Source organism: Cetorhinus maximus, chromosome 8 (assembly GCF_964194155.1).
Source record: "Cetorhinus maximus chromosome 8, sCetMax3.hap1.1, whole genome shotgun sequence".
NCBI lineage: Eukaryota > Metazoa > Chordata > Chondrichthyes > Lamniformes > Cetorhinidae > Cetorhinus > Cetorhinus maximus.
In genome coordinates, this window is record NC_135886.1 from 24,659,165 (window position 1) to 24,683,433 (window position 24,269).

At 43.1% G+C, this 24,269-nt stretch overlaps 1 protein-coding gene across 2 annotated transcripts in view; it reads right to left on the bottom strand.

The window, feature by feature from the left end:
- LOC144683255 (copine-8-like) overlaps positions 1-24,269 on the bottom strand; it is a 742,817-nt gene that overhangs the window by 271,061 nt on the left and 447,487 nt on the right. For both annotated transcript variants that reach the window (XM_078546211.1, XM_078546212.1), the window contains one exon: positions 14,548-14,589. In XM_078546211.1, the coding sequence (XP_078402337.1) occupies positions 14,548-14,589 (42 nt within the window). The remainder of the gene's footprint in view (positions 1-14,547; positions 14,590-24,269) is intronic.

Genomic DNA, 24,269 nt, shown 5'->3' on the forward strand with positions numbered 1-24,269 from the left:
CCCAAATACACCCCAGCCTAACTAGTCCCTGGCTTGACCAGCCCCCGACCTGACTACCCTTCCCAACTTAACCCAACTACCCCCCCATCCCACCTGCCACTCCACCCACCTGCCACCTCACCTACCCAACCCTGTTAGCTCATCCACCCTACCCACTTAACTCTCCCATTCACTCATTCATCTACTCACCCATTCACTAACATTCATGCTGGATCTTTAAACTTACCATACGGCAACTAGTGCAGTAAAAGGGGGGCATGTCTTGTCCTCCCCTGACTCCACTGCAATCGATGGAGTTCTCCAAGGGACGTTACGCTCTGCATTTCTGGTAAAGCTGGGCTTGGAAGACCTGATAAGAAGTGCAGAGCAACTTTGAAGTGGGGAAAAGTTCATGCGGAGCGGCAATCCCACAATGATTGCCGCTCGTCGAAGACCCGGGCCATGATATTTCAGTACAGTGCAGAACATAAAGCTTATTTATATGTGATGGCTGGAGTTCAGTCTCCAGATAATAGTCTCATTTTATATTCCTTAATATGTTGGTGAAAAACACTTGAAAAAGCACTTGTCAAACCCACATACATAAAATACACGTATTTTATTTTGGTTTGAGTTTCTTAGACTGTGTTCATTGGCTGAAACAGTTGGTGCAGTCAGACATAGAGACTGGGAGAGAAAAAAATAGCTTTTTGTGGCACTCATTACCAGCAGTAATGGGCTAGCTACAGCATGGAATACTTGCTTATTTTTGTTAACTCTTGGAGTACCTGATTCCATCAGGTCTTCATAAAAGATGAATGCTTCACAAAACAGCATTTGGAACATAGAACATTTGACAGAGTCGGAATGATTGAAATTATAAAGATGTGGATTGCAGGTTAGCTCACTGAGCTTATTTACCAACAGTGAGATGCTAGGATGGGAAGATGGCTTGGTTGACATTCCGGAATAATTAAAGACTTTAATTACTGGATTGTTCGCTTGTGATGAGCAAGGAATGAAAGCATTCTGAGCGCGTATCAGTGTCATTTGAATAAACTAAAAATCCTGATTGTTTTTAATGGGAGAAGAATGGTGCCATAGTACTTAATATGAAAACATTTTTCAGCCTGACATGCTGCAGATCATCTGTTACCAGAGTTTTCTAAGCACCTCTGGTTTCCCTTCCTTTATAAATACATTAAAAAAAAATAATATTTGAACTCATGCAAAGATTGTTCTTTTAGTTGATCAGCTTAGCAAACTATTGAGACCAAAGCAAGATCCTAAATGTGTAAACTCTGCTAATGACAGTAACAAAATAATTTGAATATTGCCCACAAAAGTGACAGGTTGCCAAAGCTTTTTGTCTTGCAAAAATAATTTGGTACAGAGATTAAGACAAAACTTAATGGTCATATTTATCATTGTACTATTCTGCATATTCTCTGAGATTGTTAATGATGTGTGAGAATGACCAAGGTAACAGAAAATATGCATTTGTAAAGACATGTTATGTTGGTCACATAAGTAATGCTCCCGAACCTAGAGTCAGGTTATACTGAACATGCACAAACTATTCTCTACTTTGCGCAGTTGAACCGCTTTAAACGCATTACATTATTCAAGATGGGACGTTCCCAATGTCACTGGAGGTAAATTTTGCCAGGCATTTGGAGGCAGGTTTGGAAGCTAGGGGTGGGCAGTAGAGTAACATTAAAAAAATGACATCAGACAGGAATGCTGATGTGTTCCTGCCTCATTCCGCTTTTCCTGGCAGCGTTAGGTTATTGATGAAGCAATTCGCACTTTCTGAGGGAAAGGTAACCTCACTGGCAGTGCACGGGATCCCTGCACAGCCTGCAAATTGTCAATTCAAAAGAAGACACGTGCACAGCGGGAGGTCAGAGCAGCAAGACAGCAAAATACAATCTACTTAAAGGTGCAAATCGGCAAACCTGAGGTTATTCACAGATGGTGCTGGCGGTGAAGAAGGGGCTGTCATTTTTCTCCAGTTGTTTTGCACCCACCCCCCCACCCCCCCCACCCCTCCCCCCCACCTCCCTCCCTCCTCCCATTCACTTCAGCAGCACTCTCGCTGCAGATGCAGTGAAGGCTGACAGTCACCCTTGCAATCACACAGAGTGAATCACCCTCCCGCGTCCTCAGTCTGCCCACTCTCCACAACGTGTTGGTGATCCTGGAGGCACCCTCTTAATTGGAAGCTTCCCGGGTGATTGTACAATTGGGTTTGCAGCCCAAAAATGATCCCACCATCCAGAAAAATTCTAATGCGGGAATACATAGCTCAACCTGCAATTTATTGTAATGGCCGAGCATTCTGTTATATTGCCCTTTCTGCTTTGGAGGGGGGTGGGAGAGGGAAGGTGGTGTAAATAAAGTTTTTCAATAATGGCTGCTTGCTGTGAATCCACATGCTGTGTTTTTCTCAGTGCACTGAAACGTGTCAGAGATATGGCACACATTTCATTTTTGAAATTAAGTACTGAGGAACATTGCGACACACTTTTTGCAACTCCTAAAGTTGATTTGGAGGAAGTAATAGCAATTTGAAAGATTGCTCTGTGTGAGCATGTTGTGCTCACGTACCGCTTACTAAGTCAGCATGGCATATAATTGAAAAAAAACACTTGAGGCATATTTGGGGACAATGGGGGAATTCAACCCTAACAAAGAGGATTGGTGTAATTACGAACAAAGTTTCACAGTTGGCTTCAAGCAAATAAAATAGGAGATTAGGACAAAGTAAACGTTTTTCTCACGGTTATAGTCCTGGATGCGTTTGATGTCGTTTTTAAGCAGTGTTGCCCATGAGACCCCAGCACCATGGACTATGCTGAAATTACTGAAATTCTGGACTCATGTTATGGCACAGCTAAGAATGAGCTTGCACTGAGAATTGCATTCTGTTAAAGGAAGCAGTTGCCAAGTGAAACTGTTGCACTTCACGTTCTCAAATTAAAGAAACTCTCCCGGCACTTTGGGTAAGGCACAAACTTAGAAATCAACTTTAGATGCACGTTCATAGGAGGCCGAAATAAAATCCAGACCAAGGTTTTGAGCAAAGGCAATAAGGTCATCTGGAAGGAGACCTGCCCTGAGGCCACATGGAAAAGACAGAACGAGGTAGTTACAGATTGCAAGGAAGTTCTTTTCCTGATCAGTTCCACCAGATGTCAGCAAGATCGGGGCCACGGCAGCTACTGCCGCCATGGAAGCCACCAACCATTTAAATGCTCCCATTGCCAGTCAAAGTGCCATGCCCGTGGGAAAGTCGGTCATATCCAGGTGGCATGCAAGAGCAGAGTCTCAAATACGCACACGATAGAGACGGAAACAGAAGTTGATGTCATCGAGCAGGAAGATCAAGAGTTGTACTCAGCCAGTGAGCAAGAAAAACAGCATAAGGAAGGTCAGAATAACAGGGCCGAAGATAAAGTTCCAGTGCCCAGAGCAGAAATGAAAGTCAAAGATTCACAGCTTACTTTCATTGTTGATGCAACTGCAGCCATGTTTGTTATCTCGGAAGGAGAGTATAAGAAATCCCAAAGTCACATTTGCTTACACAAAACTGGCATTAAACTGACTAGTTATTCCAATAACAGTATTCCAGTGTTAGGTGAAGTTAATGTTAGAGTGGATTATGATGATGCATTCTATTACTTGCCATTGGTAGTAGTAGGAGGGAACAAAGTCTCCCTGGTGGGAAGGAATTGGCTTAAGAAAATATGGTTAAATTGGGCGGAGTTATTTACAATAGGGATCAGTAGGAGTATGGGTGGAATTTTCTGTGCCCATTGGCGTCAGGCGTCATGGCGAGCATGAGCGGACAACATGACGGGAAGACCAAAAATCGGTTTCCTGACACTGTGAAACCAGTTTACAATCATTCACGCCGCCCGTCAATGGCAGGCCACATTGTTCACCGCATATCGGGAACTTCATTGTCATGTCTACATCTGCATATCATTATAAGCCCAGCTCACTGGAATCAATGCCCCACGCGGGATCATCCAGGCACTTCAGCGTGATTTGACGCCGATGTGTTTCACAACTGAACGTAAGTGACGTGTACCTGGCGAGATGCACTATGCTTGGGACTTTGAGGTTTGTTTGTCTACCTTGCTTTGGGCAGCACTAGCGGTCACCAGCGCCAGGCTTTGCAGGCAGCTAGAGGAGCTCATGGGCAGGCCCCTACTTAAGAGACCAGCCGTAAGGCTGGAGTGGCTTTTCAACAGCTGCAGGGCTATAGCTTGCTTGGGGAAGGGGGGTGAAGTGGCCTCAGGCAAGGTAAGCGGCTGCAGGGCGAGGGCATTACTGGAAAAGCAGGGTATCGCAGGGTGTGGGGGGGGGGCACAAGTTGATCTGTGCAAGTGGCCTCAAAATGGTGAGGGCTGAGGAGGCAGTCTCCAGAGGAGATGAGGCCAGATTGAGATGTGAGGGTGTGTGTGAGAGTGAGTGGTGATGTCCCTTGAGCTGGCAGTGAGTGAGGTGCAATGGGCTTGAGTGTGTGAGTTTAGCGTGATGAGATGGTTGCCTTATGAGGCACGGATGAGATCATTCATCCTCTTTCTGCACTAGATGGTGAACCTCTTCTGTGCAGTGTTGGCACTGACAACCACTGCCACCGCCTCCCAAGCCGGAGTGGTGCCACTGATGGGCCTCCTGCCGCCAGAACGAGGGTAGAGGACATCGTGGCAGGCTCCATCTGTGTCCAGAAGGCGTCCCAGGGATGCGTCACAGAATCAGAGCTGCAGTTTTCTTGCCTTTTGGGGCCATGTCTTCTGTGCAGTGTCCTGGGCTGGAAGCGCTGAGAGGTGTGCGTGTGGCTGCACTTTAAATATCGCGCCCAACGTGAGGAAGCGACGAGGTGACGGCGTGGCGGGCGAATTAGAGGCCGCCCACCGGTGAAACACTGTGCTTTCTAAGAATGCACGATTAATGAGGTGGGATTGGGATGATAAGGTGTGAAAACCCGCCATTGCGGCCAATGGGTAAGACATCCTTTCTCTTGCCCCACTACCGCACTTTGTGCAAATCTGGGGCGATTCCAGCCCATGTCTGTCTTTGAGGAAGAGCTAAGAGAGCACTAAACAGTCTTTGAGCAAGGTGGACTAAATGATAAAATTAGGCATCACAAAGCTGAATTCAAGATAAAGGACAATGTACAGCCGACATGTTGCAAGAGTAGGCCAGTGCCTTATGCACAGTTAGAGGAGCAGTATAAGTAGAGAGCTGAATAGATGAGAAAAACAGGGGCACTTGTGAAAAGCTGTGAATGAGCCACACCCACAGTGACAGTTCAAAAAAGCAGACAGGTCCATTCGGGTTTGTGGAAATTATAAACAAATGGTAAATAAGGTGATCGAGAATGATACTCACCTACTGTCTATAAGTGAATTTTTGTTTTCTAATTTAGCCAATGGAAATGTGTTCATATGATAGGTTTGTCAAATGCATGTTTGTAATTAGAATTAACTGACAAGAGCAAGGAACTGTTTACCATTCATACACACAAAGGGTTGTACCATTACAAAAGGTTACCATCTGGAGTGTCTACTGCTCCCGGAATGTTCCAGAACATCATAGATCAGGTACTAATGGGATGAAAGGAGTGTGCTGCTTCTTAGGTGACATTCTAATTAGCAGTAAGGTAGAGAAAGAGTACATTGTAAGGTTGAACCAACTCCTAAGTAAACTTCAAGAATATGGCATCAAAACTAAAAAGCACAAGTACTGCTTTATGGTGTCAAGTGTATCATATCTGGGTCACCAAAAAAGATTGTGAAGGTATTCGCCCAACACAGGAGAAGATTGAGGAGATTTTGAAAGCAAAGAGACCAGAGAACAAAGAAAAATTTAGACCATTCATAGGGGTTGTTGTGTATTATTCTGAAGCTGTTCAATTATGGTTGCCTGCTGTGAATCCACATGTTGAATTTTTCTCAGTGAAATACATAACACATCCAGTCTGCTTGATGATTGCCAAACAGGGGTGAAGTGTTTCTGAGAGGCATCGTTAAAAAATCAAATCTATTGAAGATATCTTCCTTCCTTTCCTGCATTACAACAATGGCTACATTGCAAATGTACTTAATTGGCTGTAAAATGCTTTGGGACATCCTGTAGTTCTGAAAGGCGCTATATAAAGGCAAGGTTTTTTTTAATGAAAGCAGTCAAATGCCTTACTGTGAAGGGAACTGACTCACACTTTCAACTTGTATGATAACAGTTCTGCTGATTACAAAAAGGCCAGGATTGTACAGCCTCACCCCAGGATCAGGTTGGGACGTTGGGATCGGGCAGGATTTTACCAGCAGTGAGGTGGGTGGCGGGTGACCTGCTTACCCTTAGGCCAATTTAGATCCTGAAGTGGTCAGTTCAGGCCTCTTTCTGCTACTACTAGATGGGTACCTTACCACATGGGGATACAGCCCAGTAAACCTGGTGGCCTCTCTGTGGGCCCCGGGGAGGGGAAGCGGACCTCCTGATTGGGCACTCTGAGGCCCACAGAGGGCAACATCCAGTGGCAAGTGCTGACCCTGGTGGAAGATCCTTTCTTGCCCTTGCTGGGGCCTGCCAGATTTGCCCTGGCGATAACCAACCCCACTTAACTGCACTTCAGGCCTCCTCCATTGTGCTGCTCTATGGCCTGTTATAGTCCCAGCAGTGGCCATCACTCCTGATGGTGCTACTGGAAATGAACAGTTGCCCTCTGATTGGACGGCAGCTCTTAGGGGCAGGACAAAGGGCAGAAGCCATGACTGAAGGCAATCAATTGCCTGCTAAACGTAAAATCTGGCTGTAGCTTCCATAGCCAGCGGAGCTGGGCAGGGCCACCACGGCCCTGTAAAATCCTGTCCAAAGATGGACAACATTGTAAGCAATGTAGATGGAAACATAAGATTACAAAGAAACAGTGATAGATCCAGTGACTGGGCACAATTGTGGTAAATGAATTTTAATGCTGGCAAATATGAGATTACCCACTTTAGAAGTAAAATAAAAGGGTAAAAAGGTAGAGATAGTAGTGATCCAAAGAGGCTTGCAAGTCCAGGAACACAGATCAGAAGTCCCATAGGTACAAAAAAAATACTCAAAAAGATTAATGGAACGTTAGCCTTTATGCATGCAGGATTAGAATTCAAGGGAGCAGAAACAATGCTACAGCTGTTCAAAGTCCTGGTTAGATCATGTCTGGAGTATTGTGAGCAGTTCTGGCCAGGACATTCCGGAAGGGAATATCGGAAGGAGCATAGTGTAGGTTTACCAGCATGATACTTGAACTCCAAAGGTTAACTTATGTGGCGAGATTACACCAACTAGGATTGTATATGGAATTTAGAAGGTTAAGGGATGGTCTAATTTCATTTTTCCAGATATATTAAAGGAAACTGATAAGGTACATAGAGAGAAACTATTTCTGCTGGTTGGGAAGCCTAGGACTAGGGGAGGTTAGTCCAAAAATTGGAGCCAGGCCTTTCACAATTAACATTAGGAAATGCTTCTACATGCAAAGAGTAGTAGAAGTTTGGGACGCTGCTCTGAAAATGGCAATTGATGTTAAATGAATCGTTGATTTTAAATTAGAGAATGATAGATGTTTGCTAACCAGAAGTATTAAGGGATATTGGGAAAATATGCAAGACTTCAACCATGATCTCCCTAAATGCTGGAAGAGGCTCGTAGCGCTGAAGGGCCTTCTCAATCCTATGTTTTAATAAACTAGGGATGTAACAATATCCTGTCATTTTACCCTGTCATTTTAATTTTCCACTCCACTCCCACTCCAAACTCCCTGTCCTTGGCCTACTAAACTGTTCTAATGGAGATCAATGGAAGCTTGAAGACAACACCTCATCTTCTGATTTGGTGCTTTGTAACTTTCCACACTTAACATTGAGTTCAAACAATTTAGATCATAACCACTGATTCACAGCAACTGTTGATAATGATTCTGCTACTGCCATTAACATCTCCTCTAGACCCACCTTTGGTTTCTTTACTTGTCCCTTCATCCCGTTTTGCAGTGCACCATCATCCCCTTTGTCACTTAACCTCTCCCACCTTCCATCCTATCAAAAACTGTCCGTTTTTTTCTTTCCTCTCCTCTTCCTTTTCCTGCCTCTGTATGTTTAACATTTTCCGATTCTGATGAAAGGTCATCAATCCGAAATGTTAACTCTGCTTTTCTCTCCGCACATGCTGCCTGGTCTGCTGAGTGTTTGCAACATTTTCTGTTTTTATAACAATAATTCAATGTGATCTCAGCTGGTTATTTATGCCAGGATTTAATGGCCCTGCCGGGGCATGTCTCTCCCTGTAGAATGCAGTGAGCCATTTAAATGGCCATTCGGTTTGGCAGGACCATATTATCCTGCCAGCGGGAGGGGCCATAAAATCCTGGCCTATGTCTGTTGTATGTGTATGTGTACCTCTTCAGCCTTTCCGAAAACAGACTTGGTTAACAACAGATGAGGCAAAGCTTAGTTTAACTCGAGTATGCCACTGTTTCACAGTATAGAGAAACATGTAGGGCAACAGGTACAGAGGTACTTTGTTCAAACGCTTCAACACATTGATACAAAATAAAAAACACATGTTATTGCCTCTGCTTCACTTGGGGTCATCTTATCCTAAACAGCATGATCCTTCCACAATTCTGTTCTGATGAAAGGTCATCGACCTGAAACATTGGCGCAGATGTTCCGGTCTCTGGGCCGTTGGAGACCAGATGTACCCCTGCATGATGCACTTCGGCATGCTGCGGAAATCCCAAAGCACTGACTCCAAGGGAATTGCCCGGGAAGTTTGAACTTCCGAAAGGCAATTCCCTTGATCCTTGCGAACCTCTGAAAAGGTCTAAATCAGATTCAGAGACTTTGGACAGTTCCGACTTACTTACATGAATAGTTACCCAGGAAATATTAGACAGAAAAATCGTAGTCTAACTCCTGGGTAACTATACAACTAATACCCCTTACTCCCTCCTCAAGCCTTTGACTTCCCCCGACCCAACCTGACTAGCCCCCTCCACCCGACTACCCTCAACCTGCCTACTCACTCACCCAACTTACCCATCTATTACCTGACCCAGCTGTCACCCTACCCACTTCCGTCACCCACCCTACCCATTTACAAACGCACCCATTCACCCACCCATTTGCTCACCCATTCGCTCAAACATACATTCAGTAACACACTGAAAAGCTGTTTGAATGTCCCAAAGCTAGTGAACACTTACTAGAATATGGCAGCTAGTGCCATAAAAAGTCGGCGTGGCTTATCTCCCCCACAACGCCCCAGCACTACGAGAAAACAGTTTGATGGAAGACTGCTCCGCAATTCTGAAGAAGCCGGGGTCATAAGAACCAACCAGAAATGTGGAGCACAGTCACGGTGCAGAAAAGTGGGAGCAGAGCAGCAGTCCGACAATGATTGCCACTCCTTGGAAGAGTCGGACCATTCACTCTGTTTCTCTCTCCAAAAATGCTGCCATCTCAACAGAGTATTTCCAGCATTATCTGTTTTTAATTTTAGATTTTCAACATCTGCAGTATTTTGCTTTAGATCACTCCACATCCTGTCCCAGAGCCTGGGGTAGAACCTTTCTCCTTGCCTTTTCTTCCCTCCTGGTAGTACTACTTTTCCTGGCTAACTTTTTGTGTTTCTGTGTCATCTTTCAAAAATAAATTACCAACTTCATTGTTAGACTAGTCAAAGTTGCTTACTTTTTCTTATTCATTCATGGGATGTGGGCATCACCAGCTAGGACAGCAATTATTGCCCATCCCTAGTTGCCCTTGAAAAGGTGGCGGTGAGCTGCCTTCTTGAACTGCTGCAGTCCATGTGGTGTAGTACACCCACATTGCTGTTAGGGAGGGAGTTCCAGGATTTTGACCCAGTGACAGTGAAGAAGCGGCAATATATTTCCAAGTCAGGCTGGTATGTGACTTGGAAGGGAACTTGCAGGTGGTGGTGTTCCCATGCATCTGTTGCTTTTGTCCTTCTGGATGGTAGCGGTGGTGGGTTTGGAAAGAGCTGCCTAAGGAGCCTTGGTGAACTCCTGCAGTGCATCTTGTAGATGGTAAACACTGCTGCCACTCTCACCAACTGAAGAGTGGAGTCTATTAGTCTAAATATGAAGTAAGAATGATAACAATTACCTTAGCATTAAGACCTTAGAATATGCTCCAGTCTAGCAGGGAAATGCTAGGTTGATTGAACAGCAAAACACAAGATAAATCCTTCAGTTGACCAGTTGGCCCTCGATTCCTTAACAGTACAAACCTAAGTACCTTATTGCTTGTCAAAATGTTGAAGAAAATCATTGATTTTGGGAAGAAAATTGCAAGAGCACACTACGCTTTTCTCAACCTGAGGTGAAACACAGCAGCTCACTTTAAGCTGGGAACAGTGTAATTTGCTGTATGGCAGCTATCCGTTGAAGGTAATCTTAATCAATTGCTAGAGAAACTTGTCAGAGCTTTCGACAGGCGTGCCAATCTTTTTTTTTTACATTCTCCCACGTTGCAAAGTTCAGTATTGCAGTTTCTGATGCTTTGACATCACGCTGGACCAAATTTAGTCTATAGATTATCTTAACAAAAGTGTTCATTCTTTTATTTTATATTGAATGGATTAATACCATTGCTCAAATAATGAAGTAAAGAATTTTCTAAGAGTGCATTAAGTACTCCTATGCCAGTTTCTGACTAGCATTATTTAAGGCCAGAGAATATAGGATATAATTGGCGCTACCTTCCATTGATTTTATGGCCAATAAAGCACAGAAGTTTCTGTAGAGTGGTACTGATAAGGCAGAGTTTATCAAAAGCATCAGCCAACCTCCGCCTATATGTACATCATTTACCAGTCTGTACACATGCAGCCAACAATAATTCACATGTCTTCATATTTTTATATTCATTTTGGATGCTTTTTGGTAATTACCGCAGTCCAGGTTTTCCACTTGAAAAGCTATCTGCCTTTAGTAGGACAAAGATGTGAGACTAAATCTCACACTAAAGTTGTTAGCAATTAGAAATATGCTTAGAAGAAACATATATTTAGTAGTCAGTTTTAAATATGCAGGGATAGGTTAAGGTTGTAGGCTCCATTCTCCTGGGAACTGCTTAAAGTTTTGTTTCTCTAAAAACAAGTGAGGGGGGCGTCATCAGATAATGGCGGCTGTAGTTAGAGAAATGGGTCATGGTCAGCTGAGCTCTCTGCAATAGTGGGAAAGCAACTGGCTAGATACTTAAAACAAATAACCGCACTACAAAACTGTGCTAGGACTTCCAATTAACCTTGTCTAATTAAGATGCTAAAATAAAAAGTTTTGAAGAAGAGTCATGCAGACTCGAAACATTAACACTGTTTCTCTCTCCCCAGGTGCTGCCAAATCTGCTGAGTTTTTCCAACATTTTCAGTTTTAATTTCGGATTTCCAGCCTCCGCAGTACTTTGCTTCTAATTAAGATGCTTACTGGAATGTGAAAGTTAATTAGTGCGTTGAAGTAGAATAGAAGTTACTTCAGTGAACCATTCTTTGGTTTAACAGCCTGATAAGGAACTAGATCAGTTACACTGGATAGCCACTATGAATAGTTTATTAGCAGGCTCTATGAATAGCTCTGAGCACTAACAACTGATAGTAGGCAAATGTGGCCAATGAAACCCCTGAAAGTAGCTTTGAAAACTGTGGATGATGTTCAAGAGAGTTATGAAATTGACCATGGGGAATAGGAAGAGATAAAGAAAGCTATAGGTGCATTGGCTATATAATAGGCCATGGAGGGTGGAAGGTAACTTAAGGGAAGGCTTTTACTACATGGTTTAGACAAATAACTTAACATACCATTGGACACTTTATATCAAGAACAACTTTTACAGGACAATTAAGTCTGTCAATATAACAGCAGGTCTATCCCTGAAAAAGAGTATAATGATAAGGTCTGGGAAGAAGCCTAGAAGGTGGTGGAGAAACTCTGAAGAACAGATACCTGCTGACTTCAGTCTAACAGTCAGATAGTTTGAGAAGTCATGAAGACATGAGGCACTGAGGAGAAAAGAGAAAGAGGAGGAAGAGAAGAACTGTTTGTGCATGCCAGCAGCCCTGTCCAATCCGGGCGGTTACTGCTTGTCATGGTCGTGTGTTTTTGCTGTATAACATGTATATTCCATCTCAATTCTGATTAAACTCAGCTTATTCCAATATTGGTTGCAGTCAATCCTAACTGATTTATCAGATTTATTGATAACAATTATCATGCGCAAATTAAATTTCTACACAATACGGATTCTTCAAAAAATGTTTTCTTCTTTGATAGGGTGTGTCTTTGTTCGACATGCAACCAATCTTAAAAACCTTCCCTATCCTTCGCTGGGTGGGATGCTTCTTCCCTTTCTCTGCTGGTTTAATTCTTCAATTCACATATTAAAATCAAGTTAAGAAACAGACCAATCAACAGGAAATTAAACTATTCAAATGATCATTTTACCATTGAAACCATAAATGTGTTGAACAGACTGACTCTTACTTATTGTTGGTAACTAACATTCATTGAATGAAACAATTAACCCAATTAACAAATTTCCATTTTTTAAACACCTATTGAGTTTATTTCCCTCCAAGCATTATTTTTTGCACACTGATTAATTTGTTCATATTAAAGCCAGTTATTTTAAACTGGTGAGTGAATGCTTCAAAATAGCAGACAGGCAAATGTGTTAATTGAGGAACTAGAAATAATAGACAGAGGCAATTAAAATCCAGTGTGTCTAGATTTTTCCAAAATATCTGCATGAATATACAGATAAATGGAAACCTTTGGAGATTCTGGTCTCTTTTATTATTAAAATTTGTATGCACTGTTGTGATATTCTTGTCACAGCAGTCAGATTGCACTCTCTATTCAGGATTCCCTAAGTACACAGTTATGAAACTAGAGCAGGACTCATGCCAAAAATTAAGCAACTTATTCCATACTGATTTTACTGCAAAGTGGTTCATCTTGACTGTTTCTCTAAAGGATTGGAAAAAAGCTCTTTTATTGTTCTCCTGTGAGTATGGTGAGATAATTATTTGGATGCAAGACTTTTTAAGTGCAATAAGTGTTTTTGAAAGCAAAATTTGTTACAAGAGTTTACTTCATGGTAAAGAGTTTTGCTTTGTTTCTTTTAGGGTGGTTGTTGAAGTCATTCTCCTGCCAGCATTAGACAGCACCAGAATTAGTGTCAGCCCTTGTCTCTAAAAATGCTGGAGCTAATAGGCATCTAAAGGAATTTTAACTTCTTACATTCAGTAAATTTAGAGAAGGTGCAGGTTGAGTGTAATATTGAGTATAAAATATTGAGGAAAAGCATCTATCATTGATTCATCTGTATGTAATGCCGCACTAAGGACTCCTGCCACAAAGAAAATTAAGTACAAAGACTGGTGAAAAGGGAGAGAAAAAAATCAGATGTTTTTCTTCCTTGTTAAAAACCATCAATGATAAACTTGTACAATACTCTACAAGTACAGAGGCAAATCTAGACGTGAATATTGAACTTCAGGCCAGACCAGAAATTGGTGATCTTATTCATGAGGGAGATTTAGAAGCATCAGTATAATAGTAAAAGAATGAATAGCACAAACAAAGATTGCCCAATACCCAAGCAAAATGTCATACAAAATATTCAAAGTGTTTCACTGAACAAACTGCATGACAAGCCAAAGGAGGCGATGTTAGGAGGGGCGACCAGAAGCTTGGTCAAGGAGTTGGAGTTAAAGGTTAGGTCCAAAGAAGCAAAGGGAGATTGAGACATAGAGGGGCTTAGGGTGATGGTTAAAGAGTTTGGGCCTTGATGGCCGATAATGGTGTGGTGAGTAGACGGAGTGATGCAGTGTTCTATTCAAAAGGCGATGCTTCTTTGGTTCTAGCAACAGGAGAACCATTTTGTTCTGCATAATGTGTGATTATTGCAATAAACCATTATAACCTTCCGTCTCATTCCTACTCATATACTGGCACAGTGTATATTAAAAGTTAATTGACACAGTATTAACACTGATTTTATCTGGTGTTTCAATATTTTACAGGAATTGTAAGATGATCATGGGAAAATACAATTTTTAAAAATTAGGTGATAGGTGTACGAGAGTACTAGAAAGCGAGATCGCCAATAGATATTTTCTGTCAGAACTTGACAGAAACTCCTTTACCAGAAGTATTCAGTACCAACAGTGACACATATAATGGTACTGTGAGTTACACTGAACCATGTATCAGTTAATCTGCAAGCTGCAGTGAACCAAACATTAAGAAACTGCACACAGCAAAACTCATGGTAATCACATTGATACCTGCCAGCCTGACACAGAAACTGCTGCAGACCAGATGGTATCTGATCTTTCCAGGGCTCACAAGATACCAATTAAGGCGCAGAATGGAACAGAACCAGTTTTTTGGCTGAACAGTTGATCAGATAAAACATAATAGCGTTCTGGTGGATTATTCTTCTTATTTCACATGTCATTAAAATGCATTACTCTAAGTCTTACCTGCCATCTCTGTCCCAGTCGTACACCTCCACCTTGATCGTTCTGTAAAGAAAGATAACACAATTACTTAATACCCTATGTCAAACTGGAGATGAGTTAATTATTTAAAATGATTACCTGTTACAGTTAATATTCTTTATAGAGTTGCAAAGAAAGAGGCAGTGATTAAAATTTCTATATTCTATGTGAATCAGGCTTCAAGGAATTGTTGGGACTTAATTATAAAATAAGCAAATTCCAACGATAACTATTAACCCATTTGAGGGGTGCAGACAAGTAATTGCTTTCTTGTCTAAATGCTGTCAGGTCATGGGGATCAATTTGGTTCTCTGAGATTAAATGAGTTTTAACATGCAAAGAAAAGCACAGCGTGATGAGGGTAATCTTTAGAATATGGATTAGAAAATTTGCCTTTAATACAGATGTTCAAGCAATAAAAACTCACCCTTAATCCCGCAGTTGTAAAAAAGGGTGCAAGAAGTGAGGTCTGTGGATGTTTACACACAAACCTTTGAAGGCTGCAGAACAGGTTAATAAGCAGTTTAGAAAGCATATGGGATCCTGGACTTTATAAATAGAGGTATAGAGTACAAAAGCCAGGAAGTTAAACCTAAATAAAACACTAGTTTGGTCCCAGCAGGGGTAGTGTGCCTAATTCTGCAGAATTTGGCGAGGGTTCAAAAGAGAAAACAAATTACAGGGATATTGAGAAAAGCGGGGGTGAGTGGGACTAACTGGATTGATCTTCAAGTCTGCGCTAGCCCTTTTGATGTGCTGAATGACCCTCTATTTTTGCTATACTATTCTATGATTAAAACCTCTTTTTTAAAAGAAATAAATTGTTCTGCAAGCAAAAAAGTAGGGGATAAAGTTAAACAAAATTCTTAAACTCAAAAGACTTAGAAGAAAAGTTTAGAACAGAGGCTGGGAATTTTGCTGAGGTTGTCCAGAATCGATTGCTGTGGCTTCAGTGGAAGAAAGGCAGAAATCCGGATTTACACCATGGGCAGAATCTTCTGCCTGTTGGGCGGGCTGGTCGGGAGTGGGCGTGTAGCCGACCGCAGCCCCGCGATCGGCTGCATGCCGCCATTTTACGTGGGCGGGCCAATTAAGGCCTGACCAGCGTGACGCGTGCCCGGTAGAGCTGAGCGCTACCTGTGTGGGTGGGGGGAGGAGGGAGAGTCGGGGCCTCCGCTCTTTTGCGCATGCGCACGAGAGAGCACAGCACCTCCCTGAGGTACGGAGTTGCCTCAGGGAGATTAAGTTCAGTTTTAAAGTGTGAAAAAAAAAATTAAAATTATTCAGACACGTCCCCTCATATGACAATATCACACGGGCTGGGACATGTTTATGATTTGTCAACATTTAAAAAAATTTATTTACAAAACCTTCATGAAACCTCATCCCGCCCGTGGATGAGGTTTCATGAAAAACGCGAAGGCCGCTTGGGCTCTTCACCTGCCCGACAACTTTAAGGTTGGATAAGCAGCCCTGTCAATTAGTTTAATTGGTGTATTAATGGCCTTAACAGGGCTTTGACAGTTTGGCGGGTGTGCAGCCGCCTCTGGCGCGCACTTGCCGAATGGTAGATTGGAATGACACACGGTGACATGGGGGGTGCACGCCTGACATCATCGCGCGTCATTTTACGTGTCGGTATGCGGGGCCCGCCCCCTCACCTCGAAGAGAAAATTCTGCCCCATGTGTCCAAAGGTTCCTGCTAGGTAGTTTGATCAGGATAACCTCTGAGGAATTTCCTTGAAAGACCATGGGAGAAATCTGTTCACGTAACAACACTCCTTGCGTTGCTATGCAGAGTTAGGCTGATTCTCTTGGGGTAGTCAAAGGCACAGACTCTTGCCCATACCTGCGTGCTCTTCAGTGATATCATTGAAGAACATCATGCATGGCATGCAGGAAAGGGCACACACGGCTGTCTGCCCCCGGGAGTTGAAATAAGTTGGTGCCACGCAAACAAATTTCTCCCTCCATAGTTCGAAGAGAAAGAGTAAAATTAAAATGAAAACATGTTGAGACAACAAGCAGTAGCAGGATAGGAAAAAAATGCTGAGAGCACAGCTGAATTGTTTATGCTTTCTTCTTGTATGCAAATGGCGTTGTGTGTTTAAATTTAGTAGTTTAGAGTAATAAAACTATTCCTGATGATTTATAAGTGAAATTATGCAGTGAGATACTAATTTACAAATGCTTAATGTGTCATCTAAAATTTGTCGCTCTGTTACTTCTGCTGACATTGGCATTTCAACATCTGAAATAAAAATAAATATGGGAGCGAATAGAAGTGAAGTTCAGCTGTGGGGTATACAAAAAAAGGCAGCTATGGATTGGGTGCACATTATACACTTTGCCTTATTTTCCTTCAAGGAAAGTTGCGTAATGTGTGCAACAAACAGGAAAGTTGCGTAATGTGTGCAACAAACAGTTAATTTGCTGTCACCCACTTTTTGCCCCTGTCAAGGTTAGATTTCACTCCCCAAAACTAGGTGAGCACACATTAAGCACCGTATGCCTCTGTCTAATGACATGGTTCCAGTATTTATTGAGTGTCACAGGTCTGAGCTGAAAAGAAGTAGAACTGCTCAGCTCATTGTTTTGGGTAGTGTGGTTATATACAAAATACATCAGCCACAAAACCGACACTTTCATTATACACTGTCAGGTTATAGGAGGGTTAACCCGGGTGGGACGCATAGTGGGAATGCAACGACTAAGTGGAAAAAATAATTTAATAAAATATATCCCCGTTCATGAACTTCCTTAAGTTTCTGGCAGTACTCATTTGCATATTGTCAAATGTAAAACCTTCCATGAACCAGTGCAATTGAGCAGCATTTTAGAATAGAATTTTTAAAAAAAATAAGTTTATTAAAAAGCAGTCCTTGATACACTTAAGAGTGGTAACTTGGTGAAGTTTTTTTAATACAGCTGAAAATTTAGCACAAAACAAATAATTTTTAGTCAGGCTGTCAATCCACCACCTGTGAGTAACCTGATTTTAAATAATGAAAACGATTTTAAACAAACTATACAGAGTCATTTACTGCTTTTATCGGTGTGCAGTAATCAGTTTAAGCTTTTAAATTGTGTCTATTCGTATCATTGTGCTTAAAATCAAGCTTAATTTTAAAACAAAAACAAAAATACCTGGAAAAACTCAGCAGGTCTGACAGCATCTGTGGAGAGGGATACAGTTAACGTTTCGAAACTTTAAAAGCCTCTTCAAAGGTCTGCAAACGGGCATAATAACCAGGAACTCACCCTGGTGTCTAATGCAATCTGGGCACATGGCCAATTTTGGGTGTTGGACTGGATTTAAGTGAATTTTCAAACCAATGCAAAAGGTTTCAGAAATCTCTATTTCCATCAAAGGTAATTTTGTCTAAAATTTGCCAACCTTTTGCACTGGTTTGGTTGTTTTGGGCTGAATTGAGCTGAAGAAAACCACCGCAACCTAGTAGAAACTCCAGGCCAATATTTGAATTCAATTTTCTTTTGATGGGTAGATACATGGCTGGCAGATAGGCAGATAAATGCATTTGTAAGAAAATTGAAAAAGAAGTGGAAAGATGTACATGTGATGCTAGATTACAGAGTGAGGCATTTGCCTCCATTCAATTATCTCTGTGAATCCTGACTGTCAATCATCTCTGAAGAAGCACTGTCCAGGAATAATACCAATTTATTCTTTTCACATGACTGGCAATTTCACTATTCAGAGAATTGCTGGCGTACAAGAAATGATAATTTAAACATGCAAAATTGGATTAATATCAGTATTTATTGTTCCAGAATTCACTATGAATAAGAATCACTATGAATAAGGCCAATAAGAAGCATAGAATGGAATCCTAGGCCAGAATTTTACAGCCCCACTGGGAGTGGGATGCCAGATGGGGGTGCCAAGCTGGATAGCATGGCAGTGGCGCCCTAACCCTACTCACCCATGCTGCGATTTTATCAGCAGTGGGCCAGGTAGCAGTCTCTTAAGTGGACAATTAATGGCGACATATGGGCCTGCTAACACAGCCAGTGGGATTGTACTCACAGTCAGAAAGGCTAGAGCAAATGTCCTGGCTGCCAGGTGAAACATGGCACGCTGTTGGCTGGGCAATGGGGGTTGGGGGGTGTGGGTGGGGGGCAGGGGCTCACCAAAGTCATTCCCCACGCCTGGGTTTCCCGTCTCTTCCCAAATCCCTACGATCCTGGTTCCCCGCTCATATCACCAGGGTCTTCCAGCCTGGCTCCAGCAGGATCTTGGACTTAACTTTGGGCCAAATCTACCAATCACCAGAACGACAGTGACTGGATGTATGACTGAGGTGCTCGTTGGGAGCCCGTGGAAGTCCCAATGTGCAGATCTCCATGAGAATTGCTGGGGAGTTTCAACTTCTGATGGGTAATTCCCCTGCTCCCTGGGACCCTCTGTGAATGTCTCAGGCTCAGAGTTATAGTCGGAGACTTGGGACAGATTCAATGTATTTACCTGAATAGTTACACAGGAATTGTTAAGACTCTTCAGTGTTGTGTTGGAAAAATTTCCAGACACAGCGATGATCCCACAGTGATTGCTGCTCCCCAGAGGATCTGGGCCTTTAAGTTTGGGCTCTGTTGGTGTCTCCTCTCCTGGTGGCACTGCTGGGACAAGAGACAAAGCAGCCAGTTTTCTGATGGGCCAGCAGCTCTCAGAAGCGTGACCCCCTCTCAGAATGGCGTGGAAGGCCTGCCCTGAGCCTTTAAATGGCTGCGAAGTGAGCCAGCCAAATGGAGGTGGGCTTGCCACTGACTTTTATGTCGGGAGGCAGGTCCCACCCCCCAGCATGAAGTTCAACCCATAGAATAGTTACATGAGGCCAGTCAGCCCATCAAGCCCATGGAGGCTCTCTATAAGAGCAATTTAGTTTGTCCCATTCTCCTGTCCTTTCTACAGTTAGAGGTGGAGAAAACTCTTGCTAGCCACAGAGTAAATCCAGTCAATACCACTCAAAACAGCTTGTCTGTAATATCTCTGCAATGTTTTCTTCTTCTTCAAGTATTTATTCCATTCTGTTTGGAAAAGCTAATATTGTATATGCTTCCACCACCCCATCCGGCAGTGCATTCCGAAAGCTGGAGGATGAACTGCACGCCATCCAGTCTTCCCCAGTGACAGTCAATAGCCTTCCACCTCCTGTGTTGCAGCCACTAGGGTAGCATTGCGTAGGAACACCGGGGCAGACAAAGACACCAACAAGACAGACACTAAGGGATTGCAGGTGAATAGTTCATTTCTGTTTGTATAATTGGATGTATTTTTGGATGAAAACATGATTGTTTTCCCCGCAAGTTCTTATCAAATTAGTGCACTTAGATGTGAAATAGGAACGGGAGCAGGCCACTGGTCCTTTTTTGGCTGGTCTGATTATAACCTGAACTCCACATTCCCGCCTACCCCCGATAACTTTTCACCCGCTTGCTTATCAAGAATCTATCTAGCTCTGCCTTAAACAAGCCTAGCCTCTCCAACCTTTCCATTCACAATAATCCTATGGAAGAAACAAAGCAGGACAGTGCATCAATTTGTTTGCTAAAATTCACATCCTTGTGGCTGAATCCTTCCATTGTCTCACTATCTTTGTAATTTCCTTCAGCGCCACAACTCCTGCTTGCCCCCATTGCCCTCCCAAATTCTGCATTTCTTTGACTACAGCCTCATTACACCCTCTCTTTGGTAGCTGTGATAACATCATCTAGGCCCTATGTTCTAAAATTCCCTTGCTAAATCCCGCATTTCTTTAAAGCCCATTCCTTGATCAAGCTCCTAATTTCTTCTTTGAATTCTGTTGGTGTTCATTACTTCTTCCTTAAATTTTTGTGAAGCACTGTTGGATATTATACGTCATTAAAGGCTCTATATAAATGCACATTGTTGTTGATGTGTACAGTTTTAGTCTCCTTACCCAAAGAAGGAGTGATCTGCCTTAGAGAAAGTGCAACGAGATTCACTCGACTGATTGAACGTGCTAACTTTAGGGTCTAGCATAGAACAAGGTGAGTCATGGGGCACAAGTGGACTGCAGTCAGGCCAGGAAGATAGGATAGCTTGTGTGCCAGGGGAACCAAGTCAAAGGTGAGTTCTGCCAAATGGAACTCAGATAAGGCAACATTAAAGAGAAATCTGGTGAAGATGCACACTGATATGCTTGGTGCATTGGCAGGCCAGACAGTCTCCTGTCACTGTCAGGGAGCATGGAAGAGTCTGGCTCCAATATGGGGCACAGGACCTCGTGCAGAGTTTGAAGTGCATCCTTTCCAGCAGGGAAGTGGTGGCCAACTCCATGGCAGCGCTTATGGACCCATCCTGATGCAGTGTCCAGTGACCACTGTCTCAGCCTCCACTGCAGCACAAGCAGAAGCTACTCAATACCCCACTGTTGCAGTGGAAGCTCAGATAGGGTCGCTCAGACAGGATTATGATATCTATGCTTGTTGCCATGCAGGCTCAGACTGTTGCCATCATGGCTGTGGATCTCAGTGCTCAAAGAAGCATGAAGGCTCCCACAGGAGTCCAGCAAATCTGTCCTCCAACAGATTACAAGGATTGCTGAGGCATTGCACTGTGAGAATGGCAGTGACTCCATGAAGCATGAGAGAACAGCGTGAGAATGAGATAGAGATTCCCACCCCCGAACAGCTAGGCTGTTGATTGTAGAGAAATGGGTGCAAACCCTATCCACATTGCAATCGGTATCAGAGAGACTTCAATGAGAAAACAGAGACAGAGCTCTGTATCAGACACAGATCGTAAACTCGTGTAGAGAGTTGTGTCAGGAACAGATGGAAAACCACAGTGTAGATGCATCAGCCACAGACAGTAAATCTAGTTAATCCTACTCCTCAGTTTGTCTGCAATATCCCTGCAATGTTTTCTCCTTCAAGTATTTATCCCGTTCTGTTTGAAAAGCTACTATTGAATATGTTTCTACCACCCCATCAGGCAGTGCATTCCAAAAGCTCGAGGATGAACTGCATGCCATCTTTGCCTTCCCCAATGAAAGTCAATAGCCTTCTACCTGCTGTGCTGCAGCTGCTGGGGTAGCATTGCGTAGGAGTGCTGGGAAAGGCACCTACAAGACAGGCACTAAGAGAATGCAAAAGGCGAATAATTCATTTCTGTTTGTATAATTGAACGTGTTTTTTGGATAAAAATGTGTTTGTAAGGTCATTGTTTGTGGCTGTGTTGCAGGATCATGGCCTAGGGGGTGATGCGATCCGGCTTTCCAGGTGGATGGTGGTGAATAGTGGAGGCATGGTGGTGAAAGGAAGTTCTCCTATGGAATGCAGAGGTTGAGCAGCTGCTCAGGAGTTCTGGATCCATTCTCCTTGCGCCCACTTATTCCTCCAAGTGGCTTCCAGATGCCTGCTAGCAATGATGTGACCTCATGAGAATGGTGTTGTAGACAAGCAGGACACCACAAAATTGCAGACAAGCACTGGCATGAACTTTTTTGTAAAATTTATCCTTTCATGGGATGTGGGCATCGCTGGCAAGGCCAGCATTTGTTGCCCATCCCTAATTGCCCTTGAACAGAGTGGTTTGCTAGGCCATTTTAGAGGGCATTTAAGGGTCAACCATATTGCTCTGGGTCTGGAGTCACATGTAGGTAAGGATGACCAGGTAAGGATGGCAGATTTCATTCCCTCAAGGATATTTGTGAACCAGATGGGTTTTTATAACAATTGACAACTGTTTCATGGTCACTATTACTGAGACCAGCCTTAATTTAATTCCAGATTTTATTAAGTGAATTTAAATTCCACCAGCTGCTGTGGTGGGCTTTGAGCCCATGCCCCTGGAACATAAGCCTGGGCTTCTGGATTACTAGTCTAGTGACATTACCACTATGCCAGAGTCTCCCCAGTCAAAATAGGCAAATAGGCTGGGGTTGTAGGGGGTGGGTGGGGAGGGTGGGAAGGATGTGGGGGTGTGTGCTCCTCCAGTGGTGCAGGCAGAAGAAGTGCTGTGTCAGCACACCGACGGTCTGCTCCAAGATGTGCCTGGTAGCTCCCTGCCTTTCATTATGCACCCTTTCTCCACACATGGTTGGGCGGTGGAGGGAAATCATCAGGCAGGTGTAGGGGCTTTTTTCCTTGTCTCCGAATAGCCACCCACTGGTTCTTCTTGGAGACCCAAAGATGATGGGAATATAAACATACAAATCTGGAACAGGAGTAGGCCACTCAGCCCTTTGATCCTGCTCCACCATTCAATGAGGTCAAGGCTGATCTGACCGTAACCTCAACTCCACATTCCCACCTACCCCCGATAACCTTTTACCCCCTTGCTAATCAAGAATCTACCTACCTCAGCCTTAAAAATATTCAAAGACTGTGCTTCCACTGCCTTTTGAGGAAGAGAGTTCCAAAGACTAACAACCCTCTAAGAAGAAAACATTTCCTCATCTCCCTCCTAAATGGGTGATGTCTTATTTTTAAATAGTGGCCCCAGTACTAGATTCTCCCACAAGAGGAAAAACCCTCTTCACACTGACTCTTTTAAGACTCCTCAGGATCTGTTTCAATCAAGCCACCTCTTACTCTTCTAAACTCCAGTGGATACAAATATAGCCTGCCCAACCTTTCCTCATAAGACAATCCACCCAATCTAGGTATTAGTTCAGTAAATCTTCTCTGAACTGCTTCCAATGCATTTACATCCTTCCTTAAATAAGGAGACCAATGCTGTGCACAGTACTCCAGATATGGTCTCACCAATGCCCTGTATAACTGAAGCATATCCTCTCCACTTTTGTATTCAGTTCCCCTTGCAACAAATGATAACATTCTATTAGCTTTCCTAATTACTTGCTGTACCTGCATACTAACATTTTGTGATTCATGCACAAGGACACCCAGGTCCCTCTGCATCTTAGAAGTCTGCACTCTCTCACTATTTAGATAATATGTTTCTTTTTTATTTTTCCTGCCAAAATGGACAATGTCATACTTTCCCAGGTCTTTTCCCACTTGCTTATCTATCTATATCCCTTTGTAGCCTTCTTGCGACCTCTTCACATTTTACTATCCTACCTGAACTGACAGATTAGCCCAGAATGCAGGCCTCATGGTGCAGCCAGGATGGTGGGCATTCACTGATATTATGGTCCGTACATAGTCGCACTTCAACTGCATATGGATGGAATGGTAGCCCTTGTGGTTTCTGTACCTCCTTCTCTTGACATGTGGGAACCAAGAGCCACCTATGTGCAGGTAAGGGCATGCTGCACTGAGAATCCCAGTTTCCAAGCAAAGCCATACGTTCACTCCTCCTGCATCTCCCGGCATAGAGAGAAAAACAAAGAAAAAAAAAATGCATTTATATAGCGAGGGGTCATGGCCACCAGATGTCTCAAAGTGCTTTATAACCAATGAAGTATTTTTGAAGAATAGTCGCTGTTGGAATGTAGAAAGATGATGAACTTGTCTCTCCATACACACAGGGGCCTCGTCAGCTCCCTGATGTTGTCATGGATGACAAACTGGGAGATGTCAGATATGTCAGCGTCAGCCGCTCCCACGTGGAATGATCCAATGGCATAGAGGTTTAATGCAACTGTGACCTTTATGGACATTAGCAGCACCATCCACACCCTGGTGTAAGGTTCCAGGTTGAAGAATGTTGTACAGTTCAGTGACCACCCCTTCTTTGAATCTTAGTCACTACA